The sequence below is a fragment of the Micropterus dolomieu genome, linkage group LG02 (assembly GCF_021292245.1).
Source record: "Micropterus dolomieu isolate WLL.071019.BEF.003 ecotype Adirondacks linkage group LG02, ASM2129224v1, whole genome shotgun sequence".
NCBI lineage: Eukaryota > Metazoa > Chordata > Actinopteri > Centrarchiformes > Centrarchidae > Micropterus > Micropterus dolomieu.
The window spans coordinates 395,897-413,771 of NC_060151.1; the positions used below are offsets into that span (position 1 = coordinate 395,897).

The window sequence follows — 17,875 nt, forward strand, 5'->3', positions numbered from 1 at the left end:
TCATAACAGAAGTTATCTCATTGCACTTTTCATATAGATCTTTGTGATATTATTATGATTATTATTAGGCAACCCAACATTTCCCACCATGAGCAAGCTCTTGGTGACACAGACAAGGAAAAATGAAGATAAAAATTGTTGGTGAACAGAAGAAGTCAGGGTTTATTTTATTTTCTCCAGGAGGAACCTGGTGATGGAGGGAGCTGCTGCCGGTGCTGGGGAGCAGCTGGTAGATCTGACATCTCGGGATGGGGCGTGGTTCCTGGAGGAGCTCTGCAGTATGACTGGAAATGTCAGTGCTCTGGCAACACTGCTACAACGCTGCACACTCCTGCCCCATGACCTGGAGCTGCCTGCACCCTCTGCCACTACCCAGGCTGTGTATTTGGCCAACGCTGTGTACACTTGCTTGCAGGTACGTGCACTCCCAAAACACTGTGAAATCATCCAGATAGAAGTAGAAGCAGCCTATTCTCTCTTTGGATATGAGAAATTTCTTACATGTATTGTTTTTTAAGGATATGTAGAAATTCTTTTCGTATTCATTCGATTATATGTAATAGTGTTAAACTATGACTAAATATGTTTGTAAAACTTTTTTTATTCCATGACTAAGACAAGTTGATGACAAAACGGCATTGGCGTCACTAAATTATTGTTATGTTAAAGGACTTATATTATTATGAATAAAGACTAAGATGTAGTTTTAAAAAAAACAAAACTTTACCAAAATGTCTCTTTTAATTGACGCATAACAGGAGACGACGAAAGTGTGTGAAACTATCAAAATATAGCTGACATCAATAATGCAACAGCCACCTCACTAATGGTTGAAATCATGAACCAGCACGAAAAATGACATTAGCCCTTGCTACTTAAACCATCATGAACAGACACATTACAAACACTAGCAAAAAGCAATATTTGCATTTTGGAACTTAAAACAGCAAACTTAACAAACTACTCCGTCCATGATGGGGAAATATGGACCGTCGCTAACCAGAGCAGAGAGAGCAGGAATCTCTGCTCTGATTAGATTGCAAAATGTAGATAAATATATTTATTCAGTGACTTTTTATTGGGCATCAACCAAACACTAATATATAATAGACAATGCAGAATGATACCAATAAATGTTCAGATAAGCCCCTAGGTGACCTGCTTTCACTATTTTAATTTTCTCTTAATGAAATGCACTGTGGCTACTGTAGTTTTTAGTTGAGACATTTTGTAGTTCTTAAGAGATGCCACATGTTTAGAGCTAACCTATGTAAATAGCTAACTAAAGTGTTACAACTAACCACATAATGACAAGGCAAATACAGTTTGGAGCTAGTCTGTTGCCAGAGAATACTCTTATCTGCCATGTGATAAGCGAGCCGCTATTTCAGGAAATTGAAAAATCACAGAAGGAAAGTTCTTTCTTTACAGGAGTTTTTGCATCGGAGCATGTTGTTTGGTTAGCTCAGTCGGTAAAGTGCAGGACTGGCGACCCAAGGTTAGTGTGTGAGATCCGCGTCCATCAACCTATGGAAGCTTTTTCAATTCCCCAGTATCTCCAGGTAGAGGACATTTAGGGGAATCACGTTTTCTGACGGCTCTTTCAGAGGTCGGTCAAGCAGGCTACAGACTGTCGCGCTTTTATTTTGCAGGCAAAACCACTATAGAGGAAGTGATTATGTGAGTAACTGTTGCTGCCATGACTGAGATCTATTTCAGCACCGCTATCAAAGTATTTATTTTATTTATATTTTTGCTGCTATCGAAACACCGTAATCTGTCAGCGGGCCAGATATTATTATTGGCGGGCAGTTGTGGCGAGGGTCCATAATCACAGAGAGAATGAATGTGTTTCTTGTCAGTGTTTGTATAGACTTTATCTAAAGTGTGGTTTATAATGGACTGTGGTGCAGAAACGGTGAGTATTTCACACTCTTGGCTCAAATTTTCCATGTTATTCGTCATTGGCAAAGTCACAATAACATGTGGTTTTACTGAACAGGATGTAATGTGATGCATTCTCGGTTGTTTCGCTACTCTACACATCCTGACAGCGGTAGGTGACTGGTTAGCCTTATCCAAAACACTGAGTAAAGTCTGAATGCATTGCTCTTAGTATGTGTGCCATCAATAGCTACCGCTGTCAATATTGTACATCTAAATCACACAAATTACAGATTGTTACGTGTGTAAGTTAGGTTATTTGTCGTTCTACATAGGTAACATTACGCCACGCCAATGGTGGCTAGCGTTAGCTCCTGAAGTAGCAGAATTAGCTTTTTTCCCCTTTGGATAATGTAAGCTACTCATAGACTGTATGAAGCTGTGTGTTTTTTGTTGTTTTTTTGTAAAGCATTTTGCAAGGGCACAGGTTTGCATTTGTCTTAACATGTTAACGACGCTCATGTTAGTTATTTGTCCAAAAGAAGATAAAATAAAAATCTGTATCGTTTAGACCGTTCGGTGTAGCTTCTCACACTTAACGTTAAACAGTGTGCAAAGACTTTGCTGGCTGTATGAATTGATCTTAGTTGAATTGAAGACCCCCTGTCCTGCATGATTTAATCTCTCCCTGCTTCAACACCGCTGATTGAAGCAGCTTCAGGATTTATAACGAGTTGATAGTTTGAATCAGCTGTTTTGGAGCAGTGAGATATTTAACACACACAGTTATTTAAACAGTTATCCACACAAAGATACTACTCCTCACCACAGCCACAGTTGGCATATCCTAGTTTGCGTAGATATATTGATGGAACATGCCAAGACCCATGAATTCAGACTTTTTTTTTTATGTTTTGGATAATGCAAATCAGTCACTGCTGCCAACTCCTTTTCTAACTGTGTAATCTGTGTGTACAGTGAATAAAGTCAAAGTATTATTACAGTATGCTATTGTCTCCATTCATTTTTAAAAAGTGGATATTTACAAAATTATCGATACAAGTATACATGTTGTATTGCATGTGTGTTCATGTTTATGGATTGTACCGTTTGATAGTCCACATAGTCCAGCAGGGTTCTAGTTACGGTCTGAGCTCTTAATCATGCATCCTGTGGGGGTCAGTAATTCATTTACCAACAACCATTATTTTTAATGACAAATGTACATTGTACTAATAAGATAAACACACTAAAATAAACACGTTTTTCAAATGAACTATGCTGCGCACCGCATCAATTTAATTTTGACATGATTAATAATAATTAATATGATATGATAAAGGGCGGGTCTGCGTCTCTCCTTGAGCAGTAGTGTTCGTTGGTTTATTTCAGGCTTTTAAAACTTAAACTTTGTTGCAGTATTACACATCTTGGGCAAGTAGTGGGCTGCTGTTTGAGAGAGAAAGTGTTGACCACTTAATGAGCAATGCAGTCTCTGTCCAGGCTTCTATTATTTATTTATTTATTTATTTATTTATTTATTAAACCCCACCGGTAACGTACGTTATACTGCAGACTCCCACGAAGCTGAAATTGTAGTCCAGTTTCCACAGTGGAAAAAACACATCCTATTAAATTCAGCTGATTGCATTAAAATGCCATAGTATATTACTCTTCAAAAGTGAATTATTAATGAGAAGTGTGTGTGTTTCTTTTAAGATGACTGGAAGAGAGGCTAAGTTACACTCTTAATTGAAGACAATGTTTTTCTGTGAATAGATGTGGCTGTATGGACGTAATTAACGTCATATTTTGACAGAATAAATAAATAGTGCCTGTAAAAAAGATACTGTTACTAATTGAATGATTGAAGCGATATACAGTGGGCTTTGTTGCTACATTGGCACGTTAAGTGCTAAGTAGAATAGGCTCAAATCAATATGCTATATTTAAGGAATTGGCCTGCTAGTTTCCCGTTACAATGTTGACTTAATAATTAAATATAAATTAACAACAAAAACCCACTCCCTATGTCTGTGATTAAACTTTATAATTTTTTAATGCGTTTCCTGTCAAATCGCACGGTTTTATTTTGTAGTTTTTGCATGTATTTCCTGTCCTGACCGGCCTGACAGAGGAGGTCTGCAGTTGGACCCTCTTGGAATAATTAAGTTAATATAATTTCTTAATAAATATACCTAAAGAAACCTAATTTCTTGACCGGCCACTCTCTGCTGTCTCAGAAGAGACACCTTTTGTGTGTCGGACACCGTAGCTGTCCTACGCTCTTTGAAAGGTTAGGGGACATTGAACCTGCTGAAGCCGCAGTGGGAGGCTGTGGTCTCAAGGTCTTAAGTGCCTCAAGGGGCGGTGACCCTCGAACACCGTGGTGGACAGCAGTGGTCAGGGAAGCCGTCCGACTAAAGGACGCCTTCTGGGATTTGTTGTCTGGGAGGACTCGGGAGGGGGTTGCAAGGTACTGACAGGCCCAAAGGGCTGCAGCCTCTGCTGTGGCAGATGCAAAGCAGCGGGTGTGGGAGAAGTTCGGAGAAGACATGGAGAAGGACTTTCGGTCAGCACCAAAGTGCTTCTGTAGAACTGTCCACCACCTCAGGAGGGGGAAGCGGGGAACCGTCCAAGCTGTGTACAGGAAGGATGGGACTCTGTTGACCTCAACTAAGGAGGTACTTGGGCGGTGGAACACTGAGGAACTCGTAAATCTGACTGACATGCCCTCTCTAGTAGAGGCAGAGCTGGAGGCTGATGGAGGATTCTCGTCAATTTCCCTGGTGGAAGTTACTGAGGTAGTCAAACAAGTCCACAGTGGCAAAGCCCCAGGGATTGATGAGATCTGCCGAGAAATACTAAAGCTTCGGGTGTGGAGGGGCTGTCTTGGATGACACGTCTCTTTAACATTGCGTGGAAGTCAGAGCTGTCTCAGAGTACTCAGCAGTAAGTCGGACTCTTTCCAGGTGAGCGTTGACCTTTGCCAGGGCTGCACTTTGTCACCAATCCTATTTGTGATATTCATGGACAGGATATTGAGGCATAGTCGTGGTGAGGAGGGTTTGCGGTTCGGTGGGCTTGGGATCTCGTCACTGCTTTTTGCAGATGATGTGGTCCTGATGGCATCATCGGTCCGTGATCTCCAGCTCTCACTGGATCGGTTCGCAGCAGAGTGCGAAGAGGATTTGCACCTCTAAATCTGAGGCCATGGTTCTCAGCAGGAAACCGGTGGAGTGCCAACTCCAGGTAGGGAATGAGTCCTTACCCCAAGTGAAGGAGTTAAAGTACCTCGGGGTCTTGTTCACAAGTGAGGGGAGACTGGAGCTGGAGAATCGGAGCAGCGGGGGCGGTATCGCACTTGCTTTATCGCACCGTTGTGACGAAAAGAGAGATGAGCTGTAAGGCAAAGCTCTCGATCTACCGGTCAATTTTCGTTCCTACCCTCACCTATGGTCATGAAGGCTGGGTCATGACGAGAGCATGGGTACAAGCGGCCAAAGTGGGTTTCCTCAGGCGGGTGGCTGGTGTCTCCCTTAGAGATAGGGTGAGAAGCTCGGCCATCCGCGAGGAGCTAAGAGTAGAGCCGCTGCTCCTTTGCGTTGAGAGGAGCCAGTTTAGGTGGTTTGGGCATCTGGTAAGGATGCCTCCTGGACGCCTCCCTAGGGAGGTGTTCCAGGTCCCCTGCTGGAGCTGCTCCCCCTGCGACCCGATCCCAGATAAGCAGATGAAGATGGCTGGAGAAACAAATGTGGATTGTCCAAAAAATTTAAGCTTAAAAAACAAGCTGTTGAGTACTGCATTATATTCTGTTTGAATTGTCACCTGAATCCCTTTATATAATTAAAGACAATTCTACCATAAACTGGTGTAGAAAATGTCTGCAGAATGCTGCAAATTTTCTAGGGGACCCCCCGATAGATTTCAGCATTGAATATTTCATCAAAATAGTGTTAAAATATCTTCTTGTCTTGTTCTCGTGAACCCAATATTGTGCATCGTTCATTTGAGCTAAGTGCACATCACATCCCTAATCTGAACCCCTATGTTTCCACCACTTTTCAACACAAAGTGATGCCCCTGATTTATTTTAGCACACCCCCAAAAGATATAGTGTGTTAAACATGAATGTAATAATAAAATATTTTCTTAAATTCACGTAAATTTGTAAATAATTTTCTCGGAATTTAAATTCATACGGATTTTCCATTATACAGCCGTGAAGTTGGTATTAAATTTCATCCTAGGTGGTATTAAAAAGGTCTTAAAGTCTTAAATTTAACTTTGAGAATCCTGGGGGTACCCTGTGGAATACTTGGGTTGACTCATGGTTGGTTTACATGGACCAATTGTGAGGAGAGAATGCATTTGTTTCAAATCGGTATTCTGAATCTAAGCATTTTGCTAAATAGCTGTGTAATTATAACATCACACATCATATGTGAAGACACGCAGTATTTTTACTAGTTTATATGACAAAAAAAATGACAAGTACATTTTTCCTTCACTTGCCCTACAAAACATCCACATGGACAAGCTTTAATGTCAAGACCTTTAGCAGTACGTTCCACTGGAAAAATTAAACAATTTTTTCCTTGTTTACTGTAGGAACTGAACACCAACTTCCGTCAGATAATCTTTCCAGAGGCTCTGCGCTGTATGGAAAAAGGAGAGCCCACCCTGGAGTCCATGTTGACAGAGCTGGAGCAGCTAGTGGACCAGAGCTCAGATTGTTTTGGCTTGCAGGGTTTGGCCGACAGCCTTAAGGCCACCACAGGTCTGGACCATGATGGGCACAACCACTGCCTCCACATCACCAGGTAAGTGATGAATTTGATCAGACACAGCATTGGCTTAAAGGGATACTAAGCAATTCTAATCCAACACACCATTTATTAAATTCAGTGAATAATTCATAATGCATCACGGTTAGCCTGCCTGGAAATGGAACACAAAGACAGTGGCTTGTAGAGATCCCCACAATATTGTTCCAGCCAATCAGCAACAGGTGGCGTTCATACTCGTGCACAGGAGTGATGTGGGCGGGGGGCAGTGAGAGAGAGAAAGTGATCAACACCAGTACATTCAAACATGCTAGATTCACTACGGGACTCTGGGCACTGTCCAGAAGAAATGACCCAGAAACAGCCAAAGAGGAAAAGGTCGGAGGAGTACACATTGTGAAAAAAGTTATATGATCACAAAGACCCATGTTAACAAGTGAGGCGTTTAAAAGCTAGAGAAACCTCGGAGGTTTGGACGGAAATAAAACTGATAGAGAGGTTGCTGTTTCTTCTCAACAGGTGAGTAATGTTAGTTTTGCTGCTTCACACAATCAATAGGTAGAGTAGTAGCATTACATGCTGTGTGTTTGTCCAGTCTGAGTTTATGATTGTTTTTGTCAGTTGTTTTTGAAGGATTTTATGGCCACGAAAACCTAAAAATACAAGTTTTGCTAGAACAGTGGGATTATTTGGGTTGATGCATAACACAAAATGCTATACTAGATTGCCAAATATTACCGGAGACATTACGCTCCTTTTTGGCTTTGCATGAGATACAGACTTATTGTCCTCATCAGTCACTGTACTTGTGTAAAAACTATTTCAAATAACTTGCACTATTTTTTTCCCCTCGTTGTGTTTTGGATGCCGTTTGTGTGCATGTCGTTCATTTGATAATGTTTGTTGAACATTCGTTACTGTTGAAGTTACTCGCGGTAAACATACAGATGTAGTATTTTAATATTGTTACACTTTTACTTGTTACATTTACTACAACACTGCAAAAACATGCTTCTTTATTGAGGCTAATGTGCCCTCCACCAGCAGACAGTGGAATCTGCCATATTTCAGCGGAGTATTACTGGTTGCCTTGGCAATGCACGTCCATGAATATGGGGGGCGGAGCTTCTGAGGGAACACTGAAGGGAGGGGTGTATTTGTTTGGCAGTTTAGTTCAAATATCAACAAACTCTCTGCAGAATTGCTTAGTATCCCTTTCACTGATTGCAAACCGAAAATGCTTAAAATCCACATCATGTCTGATTCATGAAAAATCTTTTGTGCTCAGAATGCTGCGTGCTCAGTACTCTGAGCTGATCCAGCCTCGCAGCATGGATGGACCAGGCCAGGACACACCGAAGATGTCTGCAGGTCAAATGTTGTTGGTGGCCTTTGATGGCATGTTCACCCAGCTAGAGACTGCCTTTGGGCAGCTCACAGAGAAGGTAGTACCCAAGTTGTCCTTCAAAAGTAATAGATGTAATGATAGGCTGACCTACATAATGTTCTTCCCATGTATCATTTCTGTTTTGTGTATTTTTGACCTTTATGTATACAGAGAAAATCAAACTGAGACCAGGGTCTCTTTCATAGATGAGCCTTGTGTACAGCGCACAAAATACCGATACAAATAAAAATGAACACTATTTACAAATAGCAATTACATTCAACAGCTATGCGTTCATTCAGCAATGCTTTAAATTGTCATGTGGAAACCAAAGCCGCACATCCATCAAAAGTACCCGGGACTTTAATACCAAAATGTATATTAATTTCCAATTCAGTTTTATTTATATAGCACCAATTCACAACAGTTATCTCATAGCGCTTTTCATATAGAGCAGGTCTAGATGATACTATTATTTACAGAGACCCAAAAATTCCCACCATGAGCAAACACTTGGCGACAGGCAAGGGAAAATGTCCTTTTACAGAGTTCCTGTGGGCCTTTAAAGTCTTAAAAAAAAGTAGAAAATTTTAAAATCAAAAAATCTAAATTTCAAAAAGTCTTAAATTCCCTAAAGTATTGTGTTCTAAGTACTGTCCCCTGTGGTTTATAGTTTTTCCTTCGCTAGTCCCAAATATAATTTGCTGTTACGACTACAAAGACCAACACACAGCTTTCGTGTTATTGGCACAGGTCTCTTTCATATTGTACCAAAGATATAAAATGGAGTTTAGCGATAGTAGCGATTCTTGGCTGCAAAAAACAGTGTTAACATGTTGTTTCTCCTCTACACTATTCACTACGGCACAAGGTGCTTCCGGGTATAAAAGGGTGTAGCACTTGCGCAGAATGTTCTTCTAGTTGTTGCTGGCGGCGTAACATGTGGACATAGAGTCCCTGCCGTGCAGAGAATAAAAGTAAACAAACTGAATAAACGTTGTTTATTCCCGAGAAACAAACAACATAAGCATCCCGTCACTGCTTAATGAATGAGCACCGCTACTAAAATTTCACACAGTCATTAATGATTTTCAGCATGGTCATTCTACACGCATGGCGGTCTCCCTCTCTTTATTCTTCAAAGAACGAGCGAATGTGAGGGAGAGAGTGACAGACGGTGGCGGTGAAAGTTTGCGGAGGAAACAGGATGTGATTTTTCCGGATTTTCCAACCTGAAAATCTGACCCACGTGAATCATGCAGATCTGTAATAAAAAATGGAGGGGGGACAGGAGCTGGCCGAGTGAAATGGAAAGGATTTGAGGACATCTATTGGCTGACGTGTGTAAAGTTTTTCTTCCTTTCCAAGTATCAACAAGGATGTTCGTTTCCGTTCAGCTGCCCATTCCACACCTGCGCAGTGTGTACCACAGTCACTCTCGCGCATCAGTGGTACGTAAGGTGTTGGGCAGTAATAATGTAAAATTACTTTTCCCAGTAAAGAATAGTGTGACTGATTACTATTTCCAAAACAGTAATGTTGTTACAGTTACTAATCATATTAAGGCTGCCTTACTGAACCTTACTGATCCCTGACGTGAATGCGCAACTTCGCTGCAGCTCAGCGGCAACCGGACCTTATCAGCTATTGGCCAAGAAGGAAGACAGGAGAACAGGGAGGAGAGTTATTTTTGACACCTGTAAGTAACGATGTTGCCATTATTGTGTCACAGTCTAAGATGCAAAGAACATCGTCGTCCGTTGTAAACTTTGTGCGACCAGGAAAAAGCTTTTAACTGCGAACAATTCTACATTGACAGGCCAATTTAAGCATCAGCTAAAGCAAAACAGCAACGTGGAACTCTTTCGCCGCTGCTGCCAGTGATGCTTGGACTCATCAGGAGAGTGTGGCGTTATATCACCCAGTAATAAATAGGCTAGAGTAGCTGATATTACTTTTTTTAAGGAGTAGCCTATATGCTAAGTAACTAGGTAATAGCTATATTATTTCTGAGTAACTTGCCCAACACTGAGTTGACAATAAGCATCGGATAAATTGGGTATGATTTTGATTATTGCTTGTTATAGGCTATGTCTAATGTTTACTTTGACTTTGTTGTCAATTGATCAATCATATACTGTAGCCTATATACACTTTGCTGAATGGTTGCTTTTTAAGACTTTATGTCCTTATGTTAAAGGTTTTGGCAAGTTATAAAATAATTCCTTGTGAATGGTTGTGACTGGGTTTATAAGGCCTTTTCAGACGGCTTGGATCCGCGGGGTCGCTCTGCGCTCCTCAACAGACAGGCAAACAAGCGTTCCCCGAGGTAACCATGGCAACGGCTTCTGTGTAACTGGCGCGATCCCGTGAAACTGTCGCTCACTGCCAGAGTTGAAATGAAAAAACTTTTTCCTTCAGTTTATCAATACACAGAGACTGATGTGGCCGTTTGATCTGAGTTTCCTGAATAATAGAACTGTTTCTGAAACAGTTAGGCCACCGGGTCTTAAACAGGCAACAACCTTTGCTGCTGTCTCTTATTCATTAAAAACAATCTATTAACTTCTACTAAACTAATTTGCAAGTTAGTAGTTATATTATTTAGTTATAGAATCAATTATTTCATGCTGCATGTTACACATTTACCTGTTGAAGCTTGGTAAAAAATGAATACAAAATTATTATTATAGAGAGGTGGCGAAGGCGCAGTGGATTAGACACTTGTCTTGGATTCCCACTGCAACACCTCCACCAAAGAAGTTGTCATGGGTTCTGCTTTACCATCCATATGTTATAACAGAGCCGACACCAGTTTTATCGGGTTATGGGGGGTGTCTCGGTATATTTTCCTGCTTTTTTGCCTTTGCCAATCACATGCCTGGGGAAAAGATCAGCATTAAGTTGTCAGGTTACAGCTCTGTCCTGTACACATACTGTACATCTTGATAGTTAAATTAAAAAGAAAGGTTAGTGCTGACCATGGAGAAGCTGAGGTTAGTAGAGAAAATTGGGGATACAAACTAGTTAACGTTAGTCCTTTTAAGGTTTTAATGTACAAATGAAATGCTTATAATAGGTGTTTCTCGTGTTGCCTATATTTATTTTAATTTCTAAAAATGTACAAAGCAGTAAATTAAGACACAAAAGGCAAACATGAACGATCATATCTGTAATGATGCAGAGGTCATATATACAGGGTTTTCCTAGGATTTAAGGTAGTGAGGCTCAAAACTGCTTGGTGCTTCACCATGAATGTAAAATCATTGTGGAGAGCATCAAAACTAACCAAATGACTTTCCCAGGTTATAATTCCAACCCATTAGACTCTGCTCTAGATTTTCCAACTTATTATTCACAGATATGTTAATAACCATGTTAGAAAATTATTTTTGAAATTGCGTATTTCTTTATTTCAAAACAAACATTTTCGTTGTGGACGATCACCGATCAATGTGTGCGCACACATTCACTCACTCACTCACTCACGCATCCACAAACCCACGCTAACATGTTAACATATTTACAGAAATGTTAAGGGAGACCTGTTGTGCTTTTCTACATTTTATGACTTACCTATAATGTTATAATGTTGGAAGTTCATGTTAAACATGGCCAAAGATTCAGATAATAAGTTTAAAGTATTTAAAAGAAATCCCTGCGAGAAAAAATCTCAGATTTCCTCCTGTTCTGAATGCTCTGTATTGAACTGCTTTTTCTACCACACACGGAGCTACACTGAGCCGATGTTCCATATATGGTAATTTGCTCCGCACAGCAACGGCGCAGCAACACTCGGTCTGTCTGTACCGCTCAGTGACAACAACAGTCTGGTAACGTGCTTCAGGTCTTGGCCAATCAGAAAACAGTAGGCTTAGAGAAGGGGACCTTAAAGAAACAGGAGCATCTACAGCTTGTTTCAGACTGAAATGAAGGCCTACATAAAGAGTCAGTATAAGACTTTTTTTGGGGGGGGGACTTGAATCATGCAAAGCTGCCATATAGGAATCACAGAAGTACAATATAGGACTGGAAAAGCAATATAATGGGTCTCCTTTTTAAGTATAAGAATCACAACAATAGGACTAGTAATAACAACTGTAGCAAATGGTTGAGCAAGAACATGGTAGCAGCAGGTGACTCGCAACCACAGATCCAGACTCCACAGCTCCAGAGACAGAAACACCTGCAGAAGGTGATAGGAGGAGAGAGGAGAAGGAGGAGAAGGAGGAGAAAGCACAAGACTACCAGAAAGGGGAGAAGTCAAGTTAGTAACATGCATTAATGGGATGAGGTTGCATACAGAGCGAGAGGAGGAGAGAGGAGCTCAGTGCATCATGGGAAATCCCCCGGCAGCCTAGGCCTATAGCTGCATAACTAAGGGCTGGTTCAGGACTCACCTGAACCAGCCCTAACTATAAGCTTTATCAAAGAGGAAAATGTGGAGATGGTGTCTGCCTCCTGAACCCAAACTGGAACCTGGTTCCACAGGAGAGGAGCTTGATAGCTGTACGCTCTGGCTCTCATTCTGCTTTTGGAGACTCTAGGAACCACAAGTAACCCTGCATTCTGGGAGCACAGTGCTCTGGTGGGGTAGTAAGGTAATATGAGCTCTTTAAGATAAGATGGTGCCTGACCATTAAGAGCTTTGTAGGTGAGAAGAATGATTTTAAATTCTATTCTGGATTTTACAGGAAGCCAATGCAGAGAAGCTAAGACAGGAGAAATGTGATCTCTTTTCCTGGTTCCTGTCAGAACACATGCTGCAGCATTCTGGATCAGCTGGAGAGTCTTAATGGACTTTTTGGAGCAGCCTGATAATAAAGACTTGCAGTAATCCAGTCTAGTAGTATCAAATTCATGAACTAGTTTTTCTGCATCTTTTTAGACATGATGTTCCTGATTTTTGCTTGATTACGTAGGTGAAAAAATTGAAATTTGCTTAATGTGAAACTTAAACGACATTTCCTGATCAAAGATAACTCCAAGATCCCTCACAGTGGTGCTGGAGGCCAGGGCGATGCCATCAAGGGAAACTATATCTTTAGATAATGCGTCATGGCGGTGCTTAGGCCCCAGAACAATAACTTCAGTTTTATCTGAGTTTAACATTAGAAAATTACAGGTCATTCAGGTTTTAACATCCTGAAGGCACATTTGAAGCTTAGCTAACTGATGAGTTTCATCTGGCTTGATCGATAGATATAACTGAGTATCATCTGCATAACAATGAGTTTTTCCTGATGATAATGCCTAAAGGAAGCATAAAGTGAAGAGGTTTGGTCCCAGCACGGATCCTTGTCGATCTCCATGACTAACTTTGGCATGCATGGAGGATTCATCGTTAACATGTACAAACTGAGATCGATCTGATAAATAGGACTTAAACCAGCTTAGAGCAGTTCCTTTAATGCCAATGAAATGTTCCAGTCTCTGTAATAGGATCTGATGTTCAATGGTATCAAAAGCAGCGCTAAGATCCAATAAAACGAGTACAGAGACAAGTCCTTTGTCTGATGCAATTAGGAGGTCGTTAGTAATTTTCACCAGTGCTGTCTCTGTGCTATGATGAACTCTAAATCCTGACTGAAAATCCTCATATACACTATTGCCATGTAGAAGGTCAACGTACGATCTCAGGCAGACATAGTCGAGACTTGGAGCTATCTACATTTACATTACATTTATTCATTTAGCTGTCGCTTTTATCCAAAGCGACTTACAATTGCTATACATGTCAGAGGTTGCATGCCTCTGGAGCAACTAGGGGTTGTGTCTTGCTCAGGGACACATTGGTAGATGGGTCACAGTGGGGAATTGAACCCGGGTCTCTCACAAAGGCATGTGTCTTATCCATTGCACCATCACCACCCCGTCTGACTGTTGATTGTAATTTATTGGTTTGCAAACATAGGTGGAAAAGAGGAGCAGTAGTAAAAAAAAAAACAGCCAACATGTTTGGTTTAAAGCCAGTAGCCTTTACTCGCCCATTCAGAAATTCACTGTACTGGTACTTTCGGAAAGTACTACCCCCCGAGCAGGGAGTTTTTTGGGGGGAAAATATAGACCCTAGAACCAAATTAAGACCCTGGTACCTGCAGTGGAAACGCAGTGAGTTCCTCCAAAGGTTCCCATTTCATAGCTCCTTTGGTGGAAACGCGGCTTTAGTTTGAAGGTGGAAGAGACGAGCAGTATTAGCAAAACACCTGACATTATCGACGTAAAGTGAGTAGCCTCTCCTCGACCATTCAGAAATTCACTGCAAGGCTCATTCAGACCTCTAATACAAAGACAAGTTTTGTTCAGTGATAAACATTGAGTGAGTGTACAGTGATCCGCTTTTCCAGTAAGCATAATTTCTGTCAACATTATTTCCTAGTTGAATAAAGGTTGGAATAAAGGTGTATATGCTTACCAATATGAAAGTCGACTCTCTCTCACCCCATTTTCTTCTGCTTCTCATTGTCCTCAGCTTAGTTCATTGGAGGTGCCGACTGCCTGGAGAAAGGTGGATGTTCTGAGGGACGCTCGTGCCACACAGCTCCACTTTTTTGATAATCCGAATCAGCGGCAGCTGATGGAAGAGGTATTCTTCCTCAAGAGACTGCAAACCATAAGGGATTTCTTCAGGCTATGTGCCTCCTTTGCTCAGACTCTGTCTGGTAAGACACTGCCACATAGAAGCTTCACTGCCACATAGTAGCTTCACTGTCACATAGGTAGCTAAGGACTTGAACCCATTTTGTTGTTTTTTTTTAAGACCAATTACACTGAACCCACCCACAACGTTTGATCATTGATCTCCTATTAAATATAACCTTTTAGCCTGGCTAAACAAAAGCTGAGACATACCTAAAACTGTTTAAATTGTTGATTCTTAAGTTGTAAAATGTTAATCCATATACAGTATTTCTGCTCTTTTTAGACCAAATCAGGAGTGTGAGAAAATTGGGCATGGTCAATTATATCTGCACTTAGAGGTTTTTATGAATTTAAATTTCAAAACCTATGTCTTCAGGTACATGTCCCTCAGCTGAGGACCTGTTACCTACAAATGGACCAGTTGGTTTGGGGAAACCGCTGTACCAGCGGCCGAGTGCAACAGGGTCAGGTGTGACAATGGTCAGTGAGGAACAGATGACCCGCCCAATCAAGGCCTTCACAGCTGAGTTTGTTCGGCAGATGCTCATGGGTCTGCCCAGCCAAGCCCTTGGTCTGGCCCTCTGCAGCACCCTGTCTGCCCTTGGCCTGGATGTTGTCACCCAGGTGGAGGCGAAAGACTTTGGTGCTGAAAGCAAGGTATGACAGTTTCTATCCAGCTAGGCATAAGCCTGGGTTTGATTGTGTGTGCGAGTGTGTCTCTGTCCGCAGCTACTCTTACATACTGCTAGACCCATCAGCCTTATATTTTTGTGTAAATAATTTACGACTATATGATCAAGGACTTACCATGGTTGCAGTGATAGACAATTTTTGAAAAATCTGTTTCATTGACTGCTCTGTTTTTATACCACTATTAACTGCTGACTACTCCCTCCTCTTAATCGGGTGGTAGGGACAGCAACTGATGAACAACTGCTTCAGTTTGAAATCTTGTTTCCACTGGGGAAGTGATGAATGAGTGAAGCATTATGAAGTTTGGGGCTTTCTTTCTGTTTCTGCTGAAAAAGATTGAAAGCTTCAGGGCTTCAAACTCAGCAAACACATGTGAATTTTAAGGTAACTTTTGAAATGTTGCAAAAAAGAATCAGCTTGTTTGGACTAAATAAACCAGGCTATGCAAAGCATAGTTATGCCAGAAATTGACGTTACATAATAAACAAGAAGTAGACGTTGCTAACAGGTCTTCAGAATGTGTCAAAAGTGGACAAGTTGCTTGCTTTCACACACTGTGGTAATATCCGGGAAGCTGCATGTGAGGTAAATGTTCGCTATGTCAGAACTTTAGGTTATTCGCATAACCCTGGTTCATGAGTGAGATGTCTCACTATGGGATGCGCCTCCCTGCCTATTCCTCAGAAGCATTTATGTCATTACGCCAATCCTGATTGGCTGGTGATCGCAGTTTCTGCGTCTGGTGGGTCCACCTATCGTTAAAAATGCTACGTTGCAGACACCATTCAAAATAAGCACCTCTTCACCCCAGCAAGAAGGTCTCTCATGCTACTCTGAGAACCGGGGTTACGCAAGTAACCTAAAGTTCTCTTTCTTAGCATTCGTTTCGATGCCATCAGTCCCAGTAATCTCAGATACAATCTGAAGGGAGTGGACTTGTGCAGGCGAAAATCCTCGACAAGCCCTGAAGGCCTCTACCCTCTAGAAACATTATACTCCATGCTGGGGCTCCATGTTTATTATAAAACCCAAATCTTCCAGAAGTCTTATCCTTATGCGCGTTTGTCATAGACACCTGTTCGGACTCTGTCAAAAGGAGCCAGTCGTCCAACTATGTAGCCAGACTGAAACCCTGCCGTCGTAACGAGGCCAGAGTCACTTCGGTCAGCACACGAATACTCTCGAAGGGAAGCACTTGCATTAATTGCAATGTGGAAATATACAGGTGAAACTCGAAAAATTAGCATATCGTGCAAAAGTTCATTTATTTCAGTAATTCAACTTAAAAGGTGAAACTAATATTATATAGACTCATTACTTGCAAAGTGAGATATTTCAAGCCTTTATTTGGTATAATTTCGATGATTATTGCATTCAGCTTATGAAAACCCCAAATTCAAAATCGTGGTCTCCGTCACAACCGCAGGGGTAGTCGGTATGCTCGCCGCAGAGGCGCACACACAGCGTCAGGCTTGGCAACCTGAGCTTAAGGGATGAACATTTCGTCCTCGTCATCCTCTCATATGAGGAGCTCCGAGGTGTCCTCATCGTCATCCTCATAATCCAACTCCAGCACTTCCTCCATAAGCAGGACCGCGGCGGCTAGGTCAAGCTGTGAGCCCCAGCTTGCGCTAGCACACGGTTCAGTGTCCGCATTGCTCCCCTTATTGCCAGCCGGCAAGTCGTTGGTGGACAGGTAATGGTCCTTTCCCGACAAGTTAGCTTGGCTTGCTAGCTATCAACAAAGGTTCTCCAGGGTGAAGCAGGCACAATGCCTGCGTGAACCCGGGGCTTCAACTGCCTAGCGGGCATGTTCCAGCCCAAGGCAGGAAGAGCATATCGGGTGTCTATCCCTGCTTGAGATTTTATTCCCGCTGCGGCAGAGCCGATCACCATCTCCTCTGGTGTGAGGGGGATTAGAATCCATCAGCATTGTCCAGAGAGGTTACATAACATATTTTTGCTGACAGGAAACAATGTACAGGTGCTGGTCATATAATTAGAATATCATCAAAAAGTTTTATTTCAGTAATTCCATTCAAAAAGTGAAACTTGTATAATGTATACATTCATTCCACTCAGACTGATATATTTCAAGTGTTCATTCCTTTTAATTTTGATGATTATAACTGACAACTAGTGAAAACCCCAAAATCAGGATCTCAGAAAATTAGAATATTGTGAAAAGGTTCAATATTGAAGACACCTGGTGCCACACTCTAATCAGCTAATTAACTCAAAACACCTGCAAAGGCCTTTAAACGATCTCTCAGTCTAGTTCTGCAGGCTACACAATCATGGGGAAGACTGCTGACTTGACAGCTGTCCAAAAGACGACCATTGACACCTTGCACAAGGAGGGCAAGACACAAAAGGTCATTGCTAAAGAGGCTGGCTGTTCACAGAGCTCTGTGTCCAAGCACATTAATAGAGAGGCGAAGGGAAGGAAAAGATGTGGTAGAAAAAAGTGTACAAGCAATAG

General features: G+C 41.6%; 1 protein-coding gene across 1 annotated transcript in view; it reads left to right on the plus strand.

The window, feature by feature from the left end:
* smg1 (SMG1 nonsense mediated mRNA decay associated PI3K related kinase) overlaps positions 1-17,875 on the plus strand; it is a 179,823-nt gene that overhangs the window by 140,749 nt on the left and 21,199 nt on the right. Inside the window, exons 51-54 of the mRNA XM_046069927.1 lie at positions 6,496-6,707; positions 7,960-8,116; positions 14,531-14,720; positions 15,077-15,357. Of these exons, the coding sequence (XP_045925883.1) occupies positions 6,496-6,707; positions 7,960-8,116; positions 14,531-14,720; positions 15,077-15,357 (840 nt within the window). The remainder of the gene's footprint in view (positions 1-6,495; positions 6,708-7,959; positions 8,117-14,530; positions 14,721-15,076; positions 15,358-17,875) is intronic.